The following is a 25,501-nucleotide window of genomic DNA, read 5'->3' as shown; positions in this document are numbered from 1 at the left end:
AAGGCTATTTCTTCTTTCTCTGCCTCATATACTGTGACCTAAAGCAGTCTGCCGACATTCAAATTATCTCTTTGAGGGGCGCGTGTGCCGCAGCATCAGCAACTTGCCTACTGCTGCACTGATGCAGCATCCCCGCTCAGAAAGTCTCCCCTAGTCTTCTGAAGCCACGTTTCTCTTCTCGTTAACCCCTTTAATGTGTGATATTTTAAATTGAGATGCATTAGTGTTTATGTGCCTTCACCACCAGAGTTATGGCGGGTTGTCGCTGGGACACTAATGTGCACTCGCCACGTAGCATCCCATCCCACTCTCTGACCCTATCCCCTTTGTCAGCCTACTCTCCCCATCCTCTCTGAATTAAAAAGTGGGCTGTTCAAGATTTCATATTTGCCCTCACTTTCTCCAACTCCTTCTTTTCTTCTAGTCCCCCGTTCGGTCGGACGCGCCAATCGCTATACCTGCGCAGAGCACCCGTATTGAACGTCGCAGTGCCCCGCACGCACTGCACCAAGTGAGGGGAAGCCGAAACCTGAAAGACCAAATTTCACTACAAATAATTTCTCACTTTTACGCAATTGCCTGTTAACATTTTTAAGATTTTCGGAAGAATGCGGTAGGTCATCACGTTCTAATTTCATAAACTATAAGTTGACATGGTTGTACTCGTTTATGGAGACTTAAAGTTTAGTGTTGAAGATCAGTTATTGCTCTTTTGTGTAGCTTGTACCTTTAGCCTACCTGACGCACTGTAGCCTATGACATAAAGCTGCAAGTCTTTTTATATTTCCGGAGACAGAGGATTAGCCTAATTGCAAGCTCGAGCTTAAACGCGTCCATTAAATTTCTAATTAGGTCTAGGCAATTTTGTGGTAAATATTATACATTTCAATAGTAATTATAACCTACAAAAACAGATATCCCTACTGTGTTTTCAAATTATTGTGCATGAATGTAACTTTTTTTTAACCTAAAATATAATGAAGTTTAATTAAGTAGGCTAATATAGATATGTTACATTTCCGAATTTTCCGAACAATCGGTCTATCTTAATTCATTATTCTTTTTTAATTTAATTATACCTAACTGTGTCTTTAAAATCATTACTTTCTCCATCAGACCGAGAGCTGTCCCTCCTGCTTGTCTTTTCTCCTGTCATTTCCCAGTAGACAAAAATGACGTACTCATCTTGCTTTCTCTCTTTCTCCCATTCATACACTCTCTCTCTCTCTCTCTCTCTCTCTCTCTCTCTCTCTCTCTCTCTCTCTCTCTCTCTCTCTCTCTCTCTCTCTCTCTCTCTCTCTCTATCTCTCTCTCTCTCTCTTTCTCTCTCTCTCAACCTAATGCACATTCACTTGTCATTGGAAAATGCCTTTGGCAAATCATGACTAAAAGGTTTTTTCAGATCATGGTTTTTCTGTAAAGATTTCCCTACTTATCAGCTGGTTTTTAATCATAAGTTTTGTTTTGGGGAATTAGGGGTACCACACTACAAGCACAGACAACCCATCTGATGGGGACCTGTATTTAAAGTTTCTGTTGATATTGTTTGTTTTTCAACCCAATGACATTGCAAGTTGCACTGATGCTTCACTCTGAAATGCACCAATGTCACAGCATGACTCAAGGTCACTAATCATACCAATACTTGACTGTGATTTAACACAAATTAATATAAATAATACTGCCACCATTGGTTGAATATTATAAATGCATGTGTCAATGAAAGAGTCATCACAGTATCACTAAAGATCCTACCCAGTTTCCATCTACGTTACAACCTGCTCACATAGTGCATTCCTCCAGCTGTTGGATAATGGCAACCAACTTTTGTAAGTGAGAAACTGTTAGATTTTTAATGCAAAGAGTTAACATTCTAATCTGCCATATTAACTTTTTTAGCCTGACTCTTAGCCTGACATAAATTGAGCTGAAGATTATAGTCTGCTAAAAATTGCGTAGACTAACGAAGAAAGGGAGAACCAAATTCTACACTGACATCAATACTTAATTTAGGTGAAAGTTTTAATTACCAACAAGATTGTCATGTTACAATCCAGCAGCCTGCATGCTCGCAGTCAAGAAGTCATGTGGTATCAGGTGAACAGAAAATAAGTGACTTTTGTCAAGGGGCATCAAATGAGCAAACACAGAATGGCAGTATAGGTGAACTGGGGTTGTTGTAGTTAAAGTGTGATTTAGTAATACATGAGATTTGCTCTTTCAGCCAAAACGTGTGCTGGGATAACTCGTGTTCTATATGACTTGAAAAGGAGGGAAATGTGTTATTTATTCACAGGTTCTCCTACAGGGTTGGTTCTACGCAGCATGTTTTCCAAGTTTATGTGGGTTTCAGAAACAGCAGCATACCTTGCCTGCACCCATGACTGACCATTTTCTGTTTATTTGGGTCAGAACCTTTCTTTATAAATCTGGGAGAGGAGGGAAATACTGTTTTTTCCATTCTGTGCCGTGCAGAGAATGTTAACAGAGAATGTTCTCCCACTTCCCGTGACTCACTTTTCTTGTCTAGGAAACCGGGACAGCAAGATACCTTGGGCTTTTCTTCCCTCGCTGCAGGAGACTAGAAGAGGCCGTGTGTCTCCCAGAGTGCTTTATGTTTCTCTGGCTCTCATCTGCCTTGGGCCCTGTGGGCTCCTTTTGTAAAAGATACTAGCAGGTTGGGAGGGAGGAAGGGAGGCACAAGAGGAGAGAATACTGGATGAAGGATTATTTAAGGAGGGCAGTAAGTGGGGGAAGACAGTCAAAGTGAAAATGGCCAAACCAAATCTATGGAAGACTTCAGAGGTAATTGAAGAAGACATAAGTGAAAGCATGGATTTGTTTTGAAAAGTAAAGAAGAAGAAATGTCCTATGTGAGAGTACGGTATATTAGAAGGTATTATTCTGCTGTAAATCCATGTTTGATGTGCTTAAACACTATCAAATGTCCCTGCCCACTACATTTTATGGTAAAGCTCCACCCCTCTCAGTTTTTCATCATGGAAGCGATCACATAAACTAATATTGCAGGTAATGCTGCAAGTGAGGGGGTGGAGCAGGGCTATATCTACACCCTACATTAAGCACCCACCAACCTTGAAATGGCCTATAAGGAATGTCTAACCACACTGGGTTAAGCAGGTCAGTGGGCAGTGGTTTGTGAAAATTGACAATAAACCGCATCCAGTGTGAATATAAGTCATAATTTGCGATAGCTCAGCCATTCATGCTGAATGCCACACAGAAATGTGCACGCTTGTCCCTCTGTTTCCAGAGATTGATGTTTTACAATGTGGCTCTGTAGGAGTGGATTGTTAACTGAAAGTCGTTTGGAAACCAGAACTGCTGGTGTTGGCGTCACCATGCTTTGTTCAGCTGTATTCTCTGTTTTCTAATTACAAAATGCTGAAAAGCCAGTGTCATGAAGACTGTCAGGCCAAACACCATGTACTGACCATGTCTCTAAAGGGGAACTAAATAACCAACCACCAGGTCAGGGGTAGGGTTCCTGCACCATCATGCCACATCTAAGATGCATATACCGTCAATCTGTGTTTAAGCACACTTCTGTAACAATAACAGTAGAGTTTGTCCTTGGTCGATGTTTTTGGGGTTGTAGCTTTGCACCAAGCTTGTTTAATTACATGCTTTTGGTTTCCTTATCCATAATGAGAAGCAAGAAAAAAAGGATAGAGAGAGAACCTAAAAGTGTGCCAGTGCCTTTGTCCTGTAATTTTTCCCTTGAGGATGTTTGTAAGAGAGACGGTCAAAAGTGAAAACACAGAGTGCAGCTGTCCCTTCCTAGCCCAACGCTCCCTTTTGTGAGATGTTCTCCAGTCAGGAATACTAATGGTTGCCTGTCTGTGGAGGCCACCCATCTGGCATCAAAACAGACAACATTTATTTGACCACTAAACAGGGCTTTTTATACGATACTTTGGTTTCTGTGTCGGTGCTGTGTTTGCTTGGACTCTCAAGCCTGGATAGAGTGATATTTCATTGAAAATGGCAGTGAGAATATTGTAGCTGAGGGCAGTTTACTATTAGCTATGTATCGCTGATGGTGGTATTCTGTTTTGGTCAACTCATCAGGAAATGAATAGCCTCTGTACACATTTATTGATTCATACTGTACATATATTACTACAAACCCCATAAGAGGGTGCAGTTGTGGATTGCAAATAATCGATTATCCTTGTTGTGGTTTATTTTAACGTCATCATTATGACTTAATTAGATAGCTTAAAGGTCCCTGTAAAGTGGAGTTACATAGATCTGTGTGTTTCCCTGTGTTGGAGTCAATGAATGAGGCCCTGTTGGGGGACAGCAGTGTTTGTGGTTGGTGGTTGATTTGTGGCCGGTGCATCTGGTGCCTGTTTATCTTCATTTTACTTACATTCAAATGGTGAAAAGTCTAACAGGCTGAATATGTGTGTGACTCCATGCACACTCTCTACAGACACTGAGACACACACAAACATGCAAATACACACAAACACACACACATACAGCATGTTTCACAATTGATTTATTGATTTTAACAGCGCTTCTACATGGCATGTCTATGAAGAGCATTGTGTGTTAAACCAGCTGAGAGACTGGCCTTTCCTTTGACCCAGCAGTTCATATCAAAAGGATCAGGCGCCTTTGTTGTGTCCATTCAGTAAAATAAAATAATCAGAAGATGTCCGGCAATGACTGACAGAATGTTTAGCTTTCAGCTTTATGTTAAATGATATAAAAAAACCTTTGAGGTTCACTTTCCAGAAACATACTTATATTATATTTTAAGTCATAAAACACCTCAAAAAGTATTCTGTTTAAAACAATACTGCCTTCATTTGTGCACAGTAGAAGCTAAATGTGACTCTTCCCTGTTTCATCATGCCTGCTTGAGTGGAAGGTTTTGTGAGGTCAGTCAGAGCAGTCTACCATGCCCGCTGCCTTCTAGGCTAATAACAGACCCAGACTGGAGTAGAAGTCCTGGCTGGCAGCCCTGAGGCATGCAGACGTGTCATTTGCTTGCGGAGGTGATGAATTGGCTGCGGTCAGACATGAATGGGTCAGCGGGTTCCTTTTTGGAGAGCAATGAGGCTGCTCTTGTCCATATGTCTGTGTCCTGCAGCAACAGGCTTTCTTCGTATTAGTAGACTGTAACACGTTTTGAAAGTTTACACTGATACAAAACCTCCATTAATTTCCTGTTCATCTCCTCTTAAGTTGTGTCATTCTTGTCTTCTCACTCTCACCAAGTTTTTTGCCATTTCGAACAGTTGTCTTACTTACTCCGGTTGTGATTTGTTCCACTTTGGAAAAGTATGGATAAGAATTGATCATTTTTCGAGTGTGATCGGATATTCTTATCATATTCCATGATTTCCTCCATTGTTGTTCTTGTCTCTCAGACAAGAAACACTCATTCCTCTATTGTTGATCTTGTCTCTCAGACCAGAAACACTCATTCCTCTATTGTTGTTCTTGTCTCTCAGACCAGAAACACTCATTCCTCTATTGTTGTTCTTGTCTCTCAGACCAGAAACACTCATTCCTCTATTGTTGTTCTTGTCTCTCAGACCAGAAACACTCATTACTCTATTGTTGTTCTTGTCTCTCAGACCAGAAACACTCGTTCCTCTTCTGTGTGCAATGTGCCACATCTCTCTGGCCTTCCCTGCACTGACTGGACACTCAGAAGGTACAAAGAATTAATGTGACCATACTTGGCATTTCTTTAGATACATGGAAACTCTATACAATCTCTAACCTACTATGACTTCTATCCTCCTATTACCATAGATGATATAGGACACCTCCAGGTCTCCATCCTCTCTCCGTCTCCCATCTCCGCCCCACTGGGAGACTCTGTCACCATTCCCTGCCTGGTGTCCCTCTCCATCCCCTCCTCCACCTCAACTCCAATTCCTCCTCGGGTCAAGTGGAGCGTGGTGTCCAGAGGGCAGGAGATGGAGATCCTGGTGGCCAGGGGTCATAGGGTGAAGGTCAACGAGGCCTACCGGGAGAGAGCCTCCCTGGTTAATTACGCCACATCCCCTGAGGATCTCAGCCTATGGCTGGGGGATCTGCGGTCAGCTGACTCGGGCTACTACCGCTGTGAGGTGCAGCAGGGTCTGGAGGATGCCAACGACCTTGTGCAGCTGACTGTCAAAGGTAACAAAGACAGCTTTTTCTTTGTCAGTGATAATTAAATTGTGTTAAAAATATTTCTTCCTTGCATTAACACTTGTTTGTTTTTTGCTGTCATAAATTTTACTGCACTGTGTACATAGTGCTGATAATTATTTGTGTGTTTACAATATGTGTGTGTGGGGTGGTCTGCTTTTCTGCCTGTCTGTCTACCTACAGATGTTTCTGTTTGTTTGTGTAGGTGTGGTGTTCCACTACCGACATGCCTCTGGTCGCTATGCCTTCTCATTTCCCGAGGCTCAGAATGCCTGCGACAGCATCGGTGCCCAAATCGCCACGCCCGACCAGCTCCTGGCAGCCTATCATGATGGCTATGAACAGTGTGATGCTGGCTGGCTTGCAGACCAATCTGTAAGGTATGTCTTAAGCTTCCCCAAAAAATGTTTTGTTGTTTGTTCTGCCAGACCACATTTATCTTAGGGCAAGGTAGGTAAGTTTTGCGAACCTACCAATTTTAGATAAAGTTCGAAAGGATTCAAACCAAAATATCCCACCCCTTCCTTCAAAGCCACTCCTCCAAAACACATGAACGCACTGCCTGACTACCGCCAGGAGGTAGGTAGGTAGACAGACAGACAAGTAGCCTATCCAATCATTGCATTCGGTCTGAACACGAATATCGATTGATTTCATTTTACTGTCAAACCTTTAGATTTACTGCTTTCAGGATGTGACGTTTATTTCCGCAATAATGACAAAACAGTTTGCTGTTCTGGTTTTATATAGTTTTTAAGTTACAGCCCTATTGATGTAAATCTGGTAGAGTCTGAGAACCTGATCTCTTTTTGATACATAATCATGTTTTGGAGAGGACACTGACGTAGGTCAGAGAGATAAAGAGCAGAACATGACAATGGGGTGACAAATGCAAGGGCTCTCTCCAATGAGCTCAGGTCATTGGGTCCCAAATTAAGCCCTAACCATGAGGACCACCATTCTATTTCATGCACCAGCACTTGTCCCCTGTGCTTGATTGTGTAATGACCTTAAAGGTTGGGTGATCCCAGTGTTTTTGTTTACTGAAGTGCTGACACAAAAGCTGCAATGTCATTGTCGTTATCTTCCTGTTTTTGGAAAGCTAATTTCTTCTTCTAGTTCTTTGTTCGGACACTATGATGGGAGGAATAAAGGGTAGAGGTGACACAGGTTGTGGAAACAAGAGGTTGTAAACCAGGACTTCAAAGGAAGTGCAGTATTTTACAGCTTTAGCAGTTTGACGGTTGCATCCCAATGTGGTACAATACAGTAGCTACCTTTCTTAACAAGAAACTTAGATAGTGTCTTTAGATACCAAACAGTCCCTACAGTGTTACATACTAGACCTTACTATCACAGTGACTAGTCTAATGTGCTGAATGTGGAAAGAATTCAACTATTTGTACTTATTCTGCAGGTACCCAATCCAGGTCCCTCGCGAGGGTTGCTATGGGGACATGAACGGGCAGCCTGGAGTGAGAAATTATGGGACACTGGAACCAACTGAGCTGTTTGATGTCTACTGTTATGTTGAGCAAATAGATGGTAAATTAGAAAACCTTGAATACAGTTTGTTAGATAACATCCTCATATCAGTGAATTGAATTACATTATTTGCATCAGTCTGCCAAGTACACAAGCTGTGTCATCAAGTCTTGTCATGTTTTGAAGGACATTCTTTAAAATATGTAACAGTCACGCTGAGTGTCAGACATAGGGAGATTTTAACAAAATGTATACTGTACAATGGGGCGCTAATCATATTAGCTCGAATAATCAGTACACGTATTGCGTGTGGGTAACATTGGGTGTGCCTGATTCACAAGGACAAAATGCAAATAGCACATCTTGAACTGTGAAAATGAACACACACGTCCTAGAGAATCTCATGTTTAAACCAGCCCAAGGATTCTCCCCCCCTCACAAATGAATGTCGATGTGGAAATGCGTTATCTTTGCCCATTTTAACATATTCAATATGCGGTCATGTTGTGTCCACAGGAGAGGTTTTCCATGATCCTATCCCTCAGCTGTTGTCATTGGATGAAGCGCAGACCTACTGTGAGAGAGCTGGGGCAGAGCTGGCCACCACTGGGCAGCTGTACATGGCATGGAGTGAGGGTCTGGACTGGTGCAGCCCTGGATGGTTGGCTGATGGCAGCGTACGCTACCCCATTGTGACCCCTAGAGAGCGCTGTGGCGGGGCTCTGGCGGAAGTCAAAACTCTGTACCTCTTCAGCAATCAGACGGGCTTCCTTGAACCTTCTAGTCGCCATGACGTTTACTGTTTCAAAGGTCTGCTACGACGCTATCTCAATTGAGGTCTTTGGTATACCGGTATTTATGTTTTCACATGAGACATGTCTGAAATAGCATAAAAACAGAAGCTGAATATGATAAGAGTAGAATTTACTTTGTCCAGTCAATATAACGTTTTCTGTCCACTTTCTTTTCTCAGGCCACGGGAATCCTCACACCGATGCACCGATGGACTACATGGCCACAGAGCCTGAAGACATGGGACAGGATGTAATCCTCCTCATGCAGCCGGCCGAGGAGCTGCAGCTGAACCAGGATCCAGATCAGGTGGAGCGAGAGGCCCAGAGGGCCTTAGACTCCCTCCCTGCATTCCAAAATACTCCCATTGGGGAAGACCTGCAAGACACGCCCCCTACACCCATCTCAGATATGGACTCCCCTTTCAGCCCTACCACATCTTCACCGAACCTCCTTCAGCCCTTTGATGAGACTCTACTTCCTGTAGAGGTTGACCATGACTCTCAGCAACCCACATTGTCTCTCCGGATCCATAACTCCAGTACACCAGACCAGCCTGAGCCAGAAACCACCCCAGAGTTTCCAGAGCCTTCTTTTGAGCCTCACAGGCATTACCAGCCGATGCCAGAAACAAACCTGGATGAAATGGAGTACCCTCAAGCCAGTGGTTCCAAGCACTTCCAGCCCATGCCTGAGACCAACCTAGATGTTGTAGATAATAATAAAAGCACAACGATGGGTAACCATAGTTATCAAATCATGACTACCATGACATCAACGACTTTCAACTCTACCAGAGAAGTTACAGAGCAACATGAGAAACAAGACCCAACATCAGAGAGCGGGCATGAAGAGGCCATAGTAGGGGAGCATGAGCAGGCATCTACCTCAGCTGGGTACCAAGAAAGAATCAGTCACCATCCAGGACAGTCAACCTTCGCCCCCTTCACAGAGGTCACATCAGTATGGTCTCCTCAGGATGGCTCTGGAGACCTTTCCCAAGGTACTGCTTGTGTGACACCTAACACTCACTGTGTGAATGAATTCAGATCATCAACATGTTTATTGCTCTAAGTGTTGTCAGTTTTCACAATGGGTCCCTTCAAATTGACATTTTGTTTCTTCCTTACAGAGACTGATCCAATCATCCACCAGGAAATCCAAATGATCAGTGTCCATACCACCTCAGTTTCTCCCACTTCTGACCTCAACACTCAGAACTCCACCTCTCCAGGAACCACTGACATTTCTAGACATTTGTTTTTGGATCATTCTGAAGAGTCGGGGCAGGATTTCTATTCCACAGTCGTTGCACATCTTTCTGGAACCTCAACTACAAATGTGGAAAGAACAGGCCTTCTTGAAAGATTGGACTCCTCGGGAGAACAGGAACTGCAACCACTGAAACAAGATGATGATCATGTTGGATCTGGTGAGGAAATGGCCACCACTGGGTCTCCAGATTTGGCTGTCACCAGCAAAAGACCTGTTCAGCTCACTACTGTTGAGTATCAGACGATGTCAACTTCCAAAATGGCCGACCCCACAACAGAGGACGAGGGAAGTGGGTATGAAACAGGCACAAATGCATCACACCTGGAGCAAGAGGTCTTCTCTGTTGAGCCCCAGACATCCAGTTGGGATCTGCACCGCACCACCTCTGCACCCCAGGAATCCAGGGACGACCTGGCGTACAGCAGCAGTGGACCCATGTTCATCTCACCAACAGAGCATTCAGCTTCCTCAACTGAGACAGATGAGTCTGTATCTGACTCCAACTCCTCTTCCACTACCGAACCCACTGCTACCCCCGTGTCTGCCTTCACACAAGTGTTCATGCAAACCTGGAGCCCGTCCACAACCACCCCACAAAATGTTCCTGAACCAACAGACCCAAAACTGGTGACGGCTCTCATCCCACCCGTGGATCAAAGTCAGGTGGAGCTTGAATACGGTCTTACCAAACCACCCACCTTGCGTATGTTGCCCAATGGGAGAGCTGCCGTGGGCAGAGCCGGGAAACTTTCAGGTAACTCTCTAGCCACCCTAACCAGCCTAACCACCCTTCTCTTCCTGCTCGAAGCAACAATGCTCTAAACTCCTGGCACCCCCCCTCCCTCCCCCCTTACTACTCAATCTGCCTTGCTCCATCTTTCTGCAAACCACCACCTACCCAACAACTCCCCCCCTTCTGCGTCTGTCTTACTTCAGCAGCCGACTCACCCCTCCCACCTCCCTGATCCCAGACCCTGTAAAGACCCCTCAGCTTCCTGTGACCCCAAGAATCCAGCGCTGATCTGTGGGAACCCATGTCTGACATTTGTCAAGACGACCTTGTTGTGCATGATTTTTTTGATTTTCAAAGATTGACTTCTGTGAAGTATTGCTCGGACGTCCAATTTCTGTGAAAGAGATGTATCCAATGCTTGTTGATCTTCCTTACTCTTTACCTTTAGGACTATAAAAAAAAATACCAATCCAAGATGTAATGTCACTGGACTTGGATAGAAAGTCACTTCACTTGAATGTAACACCTCCAATGTTTAATGTAACAACGCCGACTAATGTAAATCCCTACGAAGCATTTTTAGACCATTTGATTGGTTGAGCAGAGGGTACATGTATCACTCTATTTTGTTGTTTGTTATCAATACATTTCTGTGCTATACTGAACTAGATATCTTGATGGGCATCACTAGATTCAATATATTTTTTAGCACACAATATTGTAAAGCGCAGCAGTTGTAAGCACAATAATGAAGAGTCCATTGGTTTTGATAGATTATAGCACAGAAAAATATTTTCTAAAATGATTTCCAGCAATACCATCATTGTGTGTAAATAACATTTTAGATAAAAGCCCAAGTTATGTTTAAGATTGATCAGTGTCTGTTATGTGTAAAATCAGCTAAGTGATAAATGGCAACAATTAAGGCTGGTTCACTGCCTTATGATCATGGATGTTGACAGCACATGTATGGCCTCTCTTTTGTCTGTGGTTTTGTTGAGTATATACTTGTTTACATACCAATGCTCCTACACATTTACATGAATTTAACACCGACTTAAAAAAAGAAATCTCTCCTATATGAAAACAGTTGAAATGTCACACTTTAAGAAATCATCAAAGACAGTAATGAACATTTATTTCTGGTCTTAAATCACCTGCAATATCTGGCCAACACACGTTAAATACTACATCTTGTAGTGGTAAAATTACATTTTCATATATGTTTTTTTCACAAGGATAAACCAATTAAAGGTTGACTAAAATGTTGAGGCCTGGCTTTTGAATGTTTAGCTCTTTATTAGTTTTTTTATAATTATTGCTGCCTGTCTGGGTACTGAGATGGTGTGAAATAACATTTTTTCCACTGCCAACTTTCACATTCAATGCAAACTTAATTCCAGATTCTAGTTAGCTCTAGTCTGGACATTATCTCATCACAATAGTTGTACTCTAGGGCCACCTAGTGGTGTCTCACAGGACAACACAAAGTGAAACAGGCTATGACAGAGGGTTCTGCTTTGTGTAAGTGAATCCACTATTTTGAAGCCTTTGAAACGGTAAACGAATGTATCACAATCAGTTATGTAGCAAACAAAGTTTATTAGCAACTTTATACGTCTGTAGATGTTAACTCATACACTGTTTCCTTTCCTTTCCCCATTATATACTCAAACTTATTGTGACGTTGTGACACCACGATACACATTTCAGCACATCCAACAAACCACTTTAACTCTTCATTATCCTTTACTCACCACTCAACATTGCCATATGGATTACCATATCTATCGTTTTCGACTTATTTCTTTTTTGCCTCAACCTTTTCTCCAGTCGCTTTTAATGCCTCAGTTATTGCACAATATAATACATAAAGGCTGTTATATTGCATCAAGTTGTCATTGTAATCATCAGGCTCGTATTTTGGGCGTTATCATGGCTGGACTTCTTTTATGTTACAGAAGCTTGTTTGGAGGACCCTTGTGTCAATGGAGGCACCTGCGTTGAGGAGGATGGACACACCAAGTGTCTCTGTTTGCCCAGTTATGGAGGAGACTTCTGTCAGACAGGTTGCTCTCTCTGTCTAACTAATATTTTAAGTTTAGACTCAATCTCTCTCCCTCGCACCCTCTCTCTCTCTCTTTCTCTCTCTCTCTCTTACATATCTGTCTTTCTATCTCCCTCTGTTTCTCTCTTTCACACGTTTTTTTTCTGTCTTTGTCTCTCCCTCTCTTTCACGCTGTCTCCCTCTCTTTCTCTGTCTCTCTCTCTTCATCTCCTTCAGACTTGGAGCAATGTGATGCTGGCTGGGAGAAGTTCCAGGGCTTCTGCTACAAACACTTCAATCAGCGACTGAGCTGGGAAGTGGCTGAGCAGCACTGTCGCATGACCGGCGGCCATCTTGTCTCCATCATGAGCCCTGAGGAACAGGACTTCATCAACAGTAGGTTAAGAGGGAGACACAACAAACACCGTACTGCATGGGCAGCCCAGAAACAGAACACTTGGTCAACACCAAGTCAACATGCGGTTGACCTTTGACCTGTAAATGTCTCATCTGCACCCCCTTACCCATTGTAATTCTGCTGCATCATCAACAGTATTACAGTAACACTATTCAGAATACTTCATTGCCAAGTTTGACATGGCCTCAATAAGAAAGAAAAATGTATGAACTGCTGAGGCTAGGTACTAGGTAACATGTAATATTGTGTCATCTATATCCTCAGCCAATTATAAAGAGTATCAGTGGACTGGACTGAATGACAAAACCATCGAGGGAGATTTCCACTGGTCCAACGGAAACCCATTAGTGAGTTGAATTTTCAACCCGGTGAAATTTCACATTTGGCCACAAGGTGTCATACTGCTCTTAGACATATCTAAAACCGTTGACACATTGGAACGATTAACACAGTAAAAGTTCACTTTAAAATAATAAAATGTAGCCGTGTATGCCCAGCAATATAATAGCAAGAAAAAGATTATACACTTATACTGTTTGGTTAGTTTCAGATTGCTTTACATCCTTATCAGATACACAAGACCAAAACATAGAACCTAATGTATTTGTATCTTGGCATCTGTAATTAGCTCTATGAGAATTGGTACAGAGGTCAGCCGGACAGCTACTTCCTGTCCGGAGAGGACTGTGTGGTGATGGTGTGGCATGACTCTGGACGCTGGAGTGACGTGCCCTGTAACTACCACCTGGCTTATACCTGCAAGAAAGGCACATGTGGGTCATGAATCAGTTCATCTATCTTCAATGCACACTTTTATCAATTTTTCAACTATCTATTTATTCACTTTATATGTAAAGTGGATAAGACACTATGAAAATGTTTCTCAACTCTTTCCACAGCCTTGTGCGGGCCACCTCCCAAGGTCCCCAATGCGTCAATGTTTGGCAAAGCTCGCCAGCGCTACGAGACTGATGCCATTGTGCGCTACTACTGTGCCCAGGGCTTCCAACAGAGACAAAACCCTCTGGTCAAATGCCTGGCAGGTGGCAGATGGGAGGAGCCACAGATCCGCTGCATTCCAGGTAAGCTCACCTGAAGTTCACAACTCATTTGTACTGGAGTACTGAAGGGGTACTGGAGTACTGGAGAGGGACTTTGAATGTTGAACATTCGGGACAAAATGTGTGGCCCACTGGGGAATGATGGGCATGATAGGGCAATAACAATATTTTGGTATCTACTTTTTTTAGGGGCACACAGCACTACGCAGCTAGGAGGAGTCCCATCGCCTACCTCAGAAAATCTGGGTCTTGGTGAAGAAGAATCTCAAACAAAGGAATCACCACAATACTGGGACATCAAGTTTTAAATTCCAGGCAATTTCTCAATAATATGCAATATTATGTATCCTCAATACATTTTTTTCTTATCTTTTTGTGTTTTGATGTTAAATGACTACAAGACAAAGTGATAGGACAGAAACATATCAAGTTATTTTATTCAACTCAACTTATTTTACCTGTTTGGTGACAAAAGGAAGGTGAACTTTCAGGTTGTTCACTTTGAAGGATATCAAGACCCTATTTATTAACCCGTTACCCTCTTTGTGCATTTGCATCCAAAAAAATATCAATTTGAACCTTTTGTTCTGAAAAGTCTGTTCTGGTTTAACAACTGCATAACACACATATCTACATTTTATTTGAATCCTATCATAAAATTGACTTTTGAAACTCATTATTCAAATAGTTAACAACAGCTGGTCTGTTTTCAAAGGGAGGTATGATGATGTTTGCATCCTGGGAGCCTGTTCAGGTTTAGGTATAATAGGTTTACAAGTGGAGGAATAAAGAAGATTCTGTCTTCCAACTGTAAATTGCATAGTTCACTTCATGTTATGCTTTAATTCTCTATAAGAGATTAATTATCTTGACTCAATTATAGTATTGGGGAAATCAACATGTATGTTTTCCCAAATCAGTTCTGGTCAGTTTTGTTGTATTCACGAGAGTCAATCAGATGCACAAGATAGAGGACACACATGTTTATATCAGGACTTTTCACTTGTTGCAGCCCACCCAATCACACAATCATTTCCACTTTGTCTAATCCCATTTTTATAAATCCTGGTGCTGAAATTCAATTCAACATTTTGGTAAGCACAAATAAAAGGTAGTGTAAACATTTTACACATAAATCAATAGTGATTTACTGATGATATAAGCAATTTGAGGGAAAGGTTTGTCAAGCAGCTGCATACAATATGGTGCCGGATCAAAAAATCCAACCTAATAAATCTGTCATTATTTTTTAAGATTGGGAGCATAGACTGCTTACTGCTTGTTCACTGTATCCTTGATTTTTATGACACAGTTCTATTCAAAAGCTTTATGTTGTAATAAAGTTTTATAGAATCAAGAAATAATCTACAACATATAGCACAGCATCAATCTGAAGTTGTATGTCCTTAATTTCAAAAATGATTTATGCATCTTTTACAGTTATACATTCTTTCATAAACAGACTAATACCCAACTCAAGAAATGTCTCAGAGTGTGTTTCTGTGTAATATTCGAGCAGCTATATCAGTTATCAATATCAGTGGTGTCAAAAAACACCATGGATGAATTCTCAATGAGACCATTATATGGAGAATTAAATTCTCATAGTTTGTCACTAGATGGCATTATTGAACGAAAGATATGGCGCGTGTTATACTGTATAAAAAGGCAAACAAAGACAGAACATGTTGAACAACCTTTTCTCGCTTTTCTGGTGTACTTACTTTAGTTGTCACTTTCTATACTTCCTGTAGCCAATGCCTGGGCTTCAGCCACTCACTTCGTTCTGATGATTGTAAAGGGTTCATTATGGGGACCGTTCCCAAGGACTGTCCTTCTCTAACAAACGTGGAGTAATAATCAATCTTAATTACACATGCGAGCATACTCCTCTCAAATTCTTGAACATATTTACAGATTTGAGAGTGAAAGAAGATGAGTTTGGGGGGTTATTTGTGTCAGGCAGTGTGGGTGGGTGGATGGAGGGGAGGGCAAGAAGCTAATCCTCATGAATTCTGTATGCAAGCCTCCATATCAGTGCAGAAGGGAGATACTGTTGGCATCCAGATGGCATTTCTCTTTGGCTTAATTAATACAGTTTCAGTTATGAAAGGATCAAATGACTGAAGTCAAGGCTAGGCAGCCATGCTTGTTGTTTGATGCGGCATGTTAAGCCAGGCCTCGGGGATGATGCGTGTGTGTGTGGGGATGGAGCAGAGAGGGCATCAGCAGCCTACCGCTCGCAGCACTGTTACCACGTGAACCAGCGCGTCCAGGCTTTCCCATGAGCAAAGCCAGGTGCTCTTTTGCATTAATGAACGGACAGTAATTAAGAAATGTTTAATTACATCGTAAATCTCTAATTATAAATGCAAGAAAGTGCCACAAATCGTGATTATGATAATAATGCCGCTCCAGAGCAGGATCTTATGTAAATTGCAGAAATCTTTACCAAAGTAATCTTTTCACTGTCAGCAACTTAGAATATAGTGTTATCAGTATTTGAGCAGTGTGTGTGTGTGTGTGTGTGTGTGTGTATGTGTGTGTGTGTGTGTGTGTGTGTGTGTGTGTGTGTGTGTTACAGAGAAATATATTTGTTGAACATGAAGACATTTGTTTAGATCATTATCAATCTCCATGAGAATGTAAGGCTTTGACCACAGCTATGATTTGCGCGATTTATTTAAAATGCATTCATCAATTCACGTCAATTCACCAAATCTGACCAAAAAAACAATCGGAAATGAATGTTAGATCAAACAAAGAGCATGGTCCTCAGGCGTTTAATAGGGTGACACGGCTGGACATGAATGGAGTGGGCTGGTGCCGTTTCCTCCACCATAGGACCAATACATGGCTCCAGATGGGGCTGCATTGTGGGCCATGGCCACAGGATCAAAGGTCAGGTCGGGGGGGGACAGAGCCCAGCGCTTATGAAGTCTTTATGGAGTACCTCTTTTTTTTCCAAAGACACGTGGCTAAAGAAGGATGGCCAGTGCTAATTGAGACCTGGTCCAAAAATTTGCCCTCAGTCCCTACTCTCCTTCCCCCAAGACTGAAGCTGTTGACAGCCGATAATAACCGGCTACCCGACCCTTAGGTGAGGGGGGGGGGGGGAAATTGTGAGGATTGGAACGTGCTTTCTTTGTATTTGTGTGTCAAATCAGGTTAATATATGAACATATGAATTTCCTTTCCTTTCTTTGCCATTGTTATTGTGCTATTTTAAGTACATAAGGATTCACAGCCTTCACAGCCTAGAAGTAGACATTAAAATGATATTTCTTGCTAACATGACCAACAATGTCTGTTGATAAATGTATGGCAACACCAGACAAACTTTAAATATCAAAAGGGAGGGTGTGGGGGAGTAACCAACAGAGGAAGAGAAAGGGGACTTTTTTTTTGAATGAGCCACTAATGGCGGCAGAATGTGTAACAACAAGCGACGTCATAGGAAGGCATCATCTGCAACATGAAAGGGAAAAAACTGAATAATTGGAGAGACAAAAGGGGAAAAGTGAGAAGAGGCATGCCAAGTTGGCTGGGAATCCTGTCGATGTGCTCTACCCACAGTCCCTCAGCCTAACCCCTGCCACTGCATCCTGGCCAAATTACAAACAACCTTTGTGCACACTCCTCTCCCATGCATTCCAATTAACACACATTAAATAATCAACGGCAATCTTTACAATGAATTGGCTACGTATACATTTCTGCACGGCCACACGCACACACAAGCACATACACACAATGTGATCAGAAGGGAGATGGCTCTCCTTTTTTATCGGTGTTTGAATCTATGAGTGCCAGTTTTTAAGCAGATGTAAAGTTACATGTCACAGTGAACAGTTTCAACACACTATCCTGTACCAAACCCCGCAGTTGGGGGGAGGGTTATAACATTTCAACCATGAGGTTACAACATTTCTCTTGAGAAATGCAATGTGTAGCCCTGAATGCATAACAGTAAAATGGTGAGAGGATAGGCCTATGCGTTATTGACACATAAGCATTGGTTCTAATCTTTCTCTTTCTCTGTTCAGTACAAAAAATCATAATTAGAACAATGAAAATGGAATTTAATGTATTACATTAACACTTTTCATTTCTGATAGAGCCCAATTATAAAAAACTAAAGAACGGCCCTAATAGACAAATGCAAATTTTGACGGATTCTTTAGGCTAGCCTACGAGTTTTCATTCAGAATTTCAGATTAAGCTATAGATCGAGATGTAGGCTAGGCCTACGTGTAAGAAGCATGTCGTGCTAAAATGAGAAATATTATTACCAAACAATTAACAGCTAAGTAGGAGGCGTTTCTCGCAGTCGGAACTCGGTTTGTCATGGTAGGTTGGGGATGAGATCAACACCGATCTAATGACGACTTCAGAAACGTCCAAATCAGACATTTGTTCACACCGGGCCAATTACCAATGGTAGGCTATGGGTACAAGGAGGTGGTGGTGGTTGGGGGGTGTTGGTGACATCTGTCAATAAGCTATGTCAATTTCGGAAGCTCTGGTGTAATTGTTTGCAGGTGTGTTTATAAGATAGCCGTCCCAATTGTTTTTCAAATCGGTACATTTTCACCTAAACGTTTGTTTTATTTCATAAATTGTATTTAACAAAATAACACACATTCCGGAAATTTCCCCCCCAAAGACGTGCATCTCTTTTTTTAAAATATATATATAAAAGCCAACTTACAATGTTGGGGAATTGGTAGATACTTTTTCAGTAATATTTTGGAATATTATTCCAGTGAACATTAATACATCACAGTAGCATACAGATTAAAAAAGCAACACGATCATGTCATTTTGGCATAGACGACGTCAGGAATTATTGCTGAAAACTTAAAAAAGGAAGTTCGGTCTCAACCAGAAATAACACTGTTCTCTTCAGAAAAAGTCAACTGCAACAGGTAAGCTTAGTGGTCATCGTAAATCGATACAATGTTATCGTAAATTAGCCTTGTTCATTATAATTTCATTGGACATGGTGTGTAGGCTATTGAATTATCCGCATTTTTCTTTTTCAAGGAGATTCTTTGTTTTCATAGCCATTAATCAGGTTAAAGCATTTGAAGAAGTAAACCAATTGAGAAATAGTCTAGGATACTTATCTAATCCATTCCAACATCTGTGTAGATCTGTGTATAGATCTGGAGATAGTTTTTGTCCGTCAAATTTTTTACTATTCGATATTACATAATGTTTCATACGTGACATTTTAGCACATTATTTGAATGTACAAGACAGTAATCGGCAACGGATAGACCATATTCTTTAGCATGCTGATAGGGGCATGCACTTACAGACTGTGATGAAATGCTTGTGTGCTTGTCTGGCTCTCACAATTCGTGGTCACACAAGACCACTGAGATGTTGGGAAAGGCAGACGAGACCAGACCAGACTGCCAGCTCCCTTCTGTCTGGAACTAATCGACTCTCCCACCACTACCTGCACAATGTTCACCACACACACAAGTACACAGTCACACACACACACAGTCACACACACACACACACACACACACACACACACACACACACACACACACACACATACACACTTACAGTTGCAATATTACACAAAGTCCACACTGAAGTACATACCAGGGCCAAAATCAAACACCAGAAGAGTGTATTATTTACAAAACAGTACGATCACATTTGTTTGGGACAAATGTGCCCAATTGGTTGTCATTGCTGCTATTAGGTGGGGCAATATTTTAGAACATAAATCTGTCCTTGGAATAGGTTCACATTCTTTTATTTCTAATGCAAGAAAAGCTTCTATGTCTTGAACTGGTCATCAGTTTTAGGTACACATACAGACTACACACCTAGGGGTGCCCCTACCAGCCTCACTGCCATGTTCTTGCCAGTCTCCCCATGCTAGTCTGGAGTCCTTCAGTCTCCCTGGCTTCATCCTGGTGGCCTATGTTTCCCTCTGCTTGTTTGCATATGAAAGCCCTTACTTCTTGTGAACTTATTTGCCCTCTGACCCCTCCCATTTATTCCTCTCAGACAGCAAATATCTGCAGTGATGATGAAGGGCCCCGCCCATTTAGTTCCCACCCCACCCGGCGGTTTCACTCCTCCCCTCTGCCCAAATGCCAGACAGCTCCCCCACCAGCCCCGCCCCACCCACCCTGGAGGTAAGACTGGATCATAGTAGGTTTGTTCATACACATCCAATCAAGTAATCTTTCCCTATCTCTCTCTTTCTTTCTTCCAATCGCTCTTTCTCCTCTGTCCCTCTCTCTCTCTCTCCCTCTCTCTCTCTCCCTCTCTCTCTCTCTCTCTTTCACTCCACGCATACACACAGTCTGACACAGACAGTCTGAAGGGCCTCATCTAGCCTGCCTTTCTTTTGCTGTCTGCTCTGTCTGACCCAGCCTTTTCATATGTGTAATTAAGTGCTCAAACCCTCAAAGGTGCCATGACACACTCATGGCTGATTTCTTCCCATGTTTTGTGCATGTGTCTGAGTCTGGATGAAGAGTATTATATTCCAATTTATGTGAAGTTGTTTTCTCACCTACTCAGGGCCCCCTATCATTGTCTAGTCAAGTCAAGAGTTGCTTCACTTAAGCAATTTTAAATAAAGCCCCAGTCCAGACTTACTTTGTGGGAAATATGCTAGTGAATGTGTCTGACTTGAGCAATTTGAAAGACATTTTATTTTCTCAGCCATTTGCGGGTGTATAGATGAATCCTTAAACTTGACATGTGTAATATATTTGGGTTAGGGTCAACATTGAGTTTGTCATTAATAGCTTGGTAGTAACTATGGAATGTTGTTGCACCTGCTATCATACATATATTAGCTGTGTGGCATGAATGTGTACTATTTGTGGTCACTTTATATGTGTGTGTGTGTGTGTTTGTATGTGTAGTTATGCGGGCGTAGATACATACATGCATGTGTGTGTATTAGTATGCGTGCCAGACATGTACCAGTATGTGTTTCTGCAGAGTGGCTAGCTAGGATGATCCGGACATCAAATTCCTAACTGTCCCTAAGGGACTGACCTTGACACCCCTCTGTGCGTGTGCACTGGCACAAGGGCGGTTGTGAGTTTTACCACATCAAACAGCCCTCATGATCCCTTATCCATGAGGTCAACAACCATTTTGTTTGACCTTGACCCTCCCTGTCACCATTGAATTGATCAGGAGGAGAGTTGGTGCAATCTTTTAGCCCTACTCTATGCTTGTTAAGAGTATTTTAAAGACTATACTGTGCACTTGTTTAGCAAGAATAATCCTATGGAACGCATACCTTTTAGGTCAAAAACTGCTATTTTAATGTATGCATATTCTGTGCTCTCATATTCAAACGTGCCTTTTTGTATACACCATTTAAATCCCATAGTACACCCCATGCCTATATTTCCCTGTTTGGTTGCCCCAAGACCTTACCTTTTACACCAGGAGGTTATAACTGCCACCCCATGCTCTCCATAGAGCTCATGAGGGCACCACAGGTGTCCTGTGTGATAATCCCCAGAAGCTCATCAAAAACCCCACCAGCAATTATAGAGGGACAAAAGTTACACACATCCTAGATTAAACTGAATGTACCAGAGGGAAATGAGGAGCAACTTCTCCTACCTATACACACACACACACATACACTGACCTAAACCGTCTGTTGGCTCTTCAGAGGTCAAACTGTGGAGGAAGTGAGCATTGTGTTACTGACCCCTGAGGTCAACCTGTCCTGTTCCTTTGATGTGATAAAGAACCCTTTTGAGCTTTTGATTTATCTTTTGGGCATGTTGGAGGTCTCTATACAGCAGGAAATGTTCATGTTGTAACAACAATACACCTAGATAACTAGATCTGTTTGAAAAAAAGGTTTTGAGTTTAAATGGGAAGCTTTTCATGGTGTGTTTGGGTCAACTTTGTACATGCACCTATATGGGATGATTATCCCAGATGGCTATATGCTATATGGAGTTAATGAGACTTTACAATCGAAAAACAACAAAATTGGATTTTGAATTTGACCTTTCAGGGTTTTGGGGGTGAACAACCACCAAATGTAGACAGAGATTTGGTTTTAAACGTCAACCTGGTCACATTTCCCTAGACCACCGGATTTCATGGCTTTGCCCTCACTTTATCTTAGCTTCTACTCCCTTTGTGGAGCTGTCAACTCCAGCTCCCAGCAGTCCCTGTCTTGTACCCTCCTTCCTCTTCCATTCAACCCCATATTTCAGTCCTGGGGGGTTTGTGTAGACAGCCCACAGAGAAATGCTTTTCAGAATGTTAATCAGGCCCGTGGATGGCATTTCCCATGACTTGGCACCCAGACACAACGTCCTTTTGTGTGTGATTCTTTTAAAAATCTGATGTTATCCATGACTTTTTGCCATCTTAAATTCAACCTGAACACTCAAGACTGATTCCATTAGAGCCATTCCGGAGATCCCAAGCTCATGAGCTCAATCTGAAAAGATGACTTGCTCCTATTGCTTGTGTTTTTATGCTCATAGAGGGAATGTCCTTGTGAATTAGGCAGCTTTGAACAACGTTTGAAGTTACATTACATTTAGTAATTTAGCAGACGCTCTTATCCAGGGCGACTTACAGTAACTACAGGGACATTCCCCCCGAGGCAAGTAGGGTGAAGTGCCTTGCCCAAGGGCACAACGTCATTTGGCTCGGTCGGGAATCGAACTGGCGACCCTCAGATTACCAGCCCTACCTGGGGCAGGATCGGCTACCTAAACTCCAATCTCACCATCCAATCAGCATACTAACTGTCCAATGTGGATTGGATTTAGGCCAATCACGTCTTTGAGTGAGAATGGATACAGCCAATCACAGCGCTTCTATCCATTGTGAGTCCGTTGGAAAACTTACTGTCAGAAGAAAAGTCTGTTGGCTGTCACTGTATAAGCATACTGCTTACTATCAGTACAAACGTACAAGAAAGCATCAAAGTAAGTGACCATTAATTGTATTATCTACTAAAATAGGAATAGATTGTATTACATCCGTCAGGCAAAGACACGTAAACATTTTGTTGTCCAGTGTCACGCTAATATTAGCAATCGCTACTACAGTAACGCTACTGGTACTGTACTGTCATTTCTAATGTAATCGTGAGAGGAAACAGGCAGGATATATTCGCAATAATTCAAGTAAGTGTTATTATAACGTTAGTTGTATTGGTTACTTCATCATTTAACTAGTTAACGTGCTATAGATCTACGTTTATTAGGTACGTCTGACAAGCGGAGGTACAGTAGGTAGTTAGCTACAGTACAGACAGTGCAGTACAGTACAGTAACGTAACCAACATTCAGTATTAACTTGTCGACATTGCGGGGTCTGCTTACAGTATCTAGCTTAGTCTAAACTTTTACGGTTTTAGTGTAAATATTAACTAGTCCTTTACTGTAGCCACTTAGCATTTAAAGTGGGTCTACCTCCAATGAATAATGGAATTTATAATGATCCTACCTGAAGCTTTGGTAAGAATGACAGCTGTCAATCATTGTAAATACAGTAAGCTGTTAAAAACTAAACAAAAACTGTTAGCAGTACAGTTTGCTTATGTTACTGTACTTATGAGTATGCACAATTTGGTTCAGCATACCATGCTTCCATACATAGTTGTAACTATGGTTATTAATATGTCTCTGTTATTTTAGATGAGCACCAAGCCTAAGAGCAAATAAATCCATGGAGATGGAGAGTGGATTGCGAGGCTTGGGCATTTGCTGGCTCAGGGGTTTGGCCTGCTGGAGGAGGCAATAGACCTGCCCCAAGGCAGCGGAAATTGCATGACCTCTATCAAAAGGTAAAGTACTGCAAAATATGTGCTTATTACTTCTTACAGTCATTAGACTGCAGGTCACTTGATGAGCAAAGGGTTTAATACAATGGTGCAGATAATATCAGACAATGGACTGTACACTGAGTGACTCTGGCTGAATAACTATTCTGATTGTTTCAGATTGAGAAATGCCCCATGCAGACTCGTGGACAGACCGCCCTATTTGGAAGGTCCATGGTCTGTAATTGTGGATTCCATGCTGTTAAGGTGATGTATAAAAAAAAATGCATCTGACTATCTTCCATCTCATGTCTCTTACAATGCTGTTGCTGTTACATTACATGACATGCTGTTGTTTTAGCAGACTGCCACTCAGCTACCTCAGGCACCACAGTCTGTGGCTTCAGACTTGTCCACTGGTGCTGCAGCCCAGCCTTCTTTCCTGCAGCCCCCTCTGAGTGTGTCAATGGTAAATATTTTCTTAGTTATTCATGTTTTGTATAAATCATTTTGTATGTGCTCAATAACAAAATTAACTCTGTTTCTCCTTGCAGTTCACTAAATCACGCTTTGGTGGGTCACAGTCTGCCTCAGTGAAGCCCAATATTGTAGCAAGGAAGACCCCCAGCCCTGCTTCTCCTCCATCCTCTGTGAGGACCCCCAGCCCTGCTCCTCCTCTATCCTCTGTGAGGACCCCCAGCCCTGCTCCTCCTCTATCCTCTGTGAGGACCCCCAGCCCTGCTCCTCCTCTATCCTCTGTGAGGACCTCCAGCCCTGCTGTTAGCGCCAGCCTGGAAGTAGTCACTGTGAGTACAGCGTCTCCGTTGTCTGGTTATGTTTCAAGTCATTTTGAGAGTAGCCTTTTTGAATGCAAAAAAAACATTCTTATTTGTTGTTGTCTGCGGCAGCCGACCTACTCCCCCCTGCTAATGTGCGCCTTCCATCTGCGCTCCCCCACCCAGGCCCGGCTCTCCAGTACCAACTGCCCTGCAGCACCGTGGGCCAGGCACGGTTGAAGAGAAAGGTCCCGTCCACAGATGTGACACCTGTGCCATAAAGATGCATGCCCAGCGTCAGCTCTTCCCTGCTCCACCCTCGGCCCCTCGTCTGTTGGTGCTGGCTCCGGTGACCTCACAGGTGCCTGTCTTCATTGCTGCTCCACAGGCCCTGGGAGGTATCTTCCCTGCACCTCCTGCTCCGGTCCGAAAACTAACCCGCCATGTACCCCACAACACGTGCAAGAAATGCGGGCAGTTCAGGACAGCCCAGACTGGACACAGTCAGTACAAAGGGACCGTGTACTGCCCCTCTGTAGAGGCTGTTCCCAAGGAGCAGTGGTTGGAGGACATGAAAAAAATATAGATGCCCCTCTACCCCCCTCCCAGAGGCATGGACACTGGGCTAGTGCCCCTCTACCCCCCTCCCAGAGGCATGGACACTGGGCTAGTGCCCCTCTACCCCCCTCCCAGAGGCATGGACACTGGGCTAGTGCCCCTCTACCCCCCTCCCAGAGGCATGGACACTGAACACTTTAATTTTGTCAATAGTTCTGTTAATGTTTTCTGTTATTGTCTATAATTACTGTTGAATAAGTGAATGGAGGGATTCACAACTGTTCTGTATATATTTAAGTTATTGTCTATAGTTACTGTTGAATAAGTGAATGGAGAGATTCACAACTGTTCTGTATCAATTTAAGTTATTGTCT

The 25,501-nt window shown here is 42.5% G+C and overlaps 2 protein-coding genes across 4 annotated transcripts; both read left to right on the top strand.

Annotated features, from left to right (window-relative positions):
- Positions 1–441: 441 nt before the first annotated feature.
- LOC124467615 (brevican core protein-like) lies at positions 442–15,460 on the top strand. Its single transcript, XM_047019949.1, has 14 exons — positions 442–613; positions 5,616–5,695; positions 5,797–6,168; positions 6,386–6,560; positions 7,598–7,725; positions 8,182–8,475; positions 8,639–9,460; positions 9,590–10,486; positions 12,427–12,534; positions 12,750–12,908; positions 13,195–13,277; positions 13,559–13,703; positions 13,830–14,012; positions 14,181–15,460. The coding sequence occupies exons 1-14, from the start codon at positions 609–611 to the stop codon at positions 14,297–14,299; spliced, it is 3,570 nt and encodes a 1,189-aa protein (XP_046875905.1). The 5' UTR covers positions 442–608; the 3' UTR covers positions 14,300–15,460.
- Positions 15,461–22,663: 7,203 nt separating this feature from the next.
- On the top strand, positions 22,664–25,211 carry LOC124467260 (leucine-rich repeat extensin-like protein 5). Of its 3 annotated transcripts, none has more exons than XM_047019473.1 (6): positions 22,664–22,954; positions 23,669–23,817; positions 23,974–24,060; positions 24,158–24,262; positions 24,348–24,599; positions 24,702–25,211. In XM_047019473.1, exons 3-6 carry the CDS (start codon positions 23,989–23,991, stop codon positions 24,807–24,809), a joined length of 537 nt encoding a protein of 178 aa, XP_046875429.1. In that variant the 5' UTR covers positions 22,664–22,954; positions 23,669–23,817; positions 23,974–23,988; the 3' UTR covers positions 24,810–25,211. The 3 variants fall into 3 exon arrangements, with proteins under 3 accessions (XP_046875429.1, XP_046875428.1, XP_046875431.1); XM_047019472.1 differs by lacking the exon at positions 22,664–22,954 and adding an exon at positions 22,980–23,155; XM_047019475.1 differs by lacking the exon at positions 22,664–22,954 and adding an exon at positions 22,982–23,155 and having other exon boundaries at positions 24,756–25,211.
- The last annotated feature ends 290 nt before the right edge of the window (positions 25,212–25,501 follow it).

The sequence above is a fragment of the Hypomesus transpacificus genome, chromosome 4 (assembly GCF_021917145.1).
Source record: "Hypomesus transpacificus isolate Combined female chromosome 4, fHypTra1, whole genome shotgun sequence".
Lineage (NCBI taxonomy): Eukaryota > Metazoa > Chordata > Actinopteri > Osmeriformes > Osmeridae > Hypomesus > Hypomesus transpacificus.
This window is presented reverse-complemented; position numbering and strand designations above follow the sequence as displayed.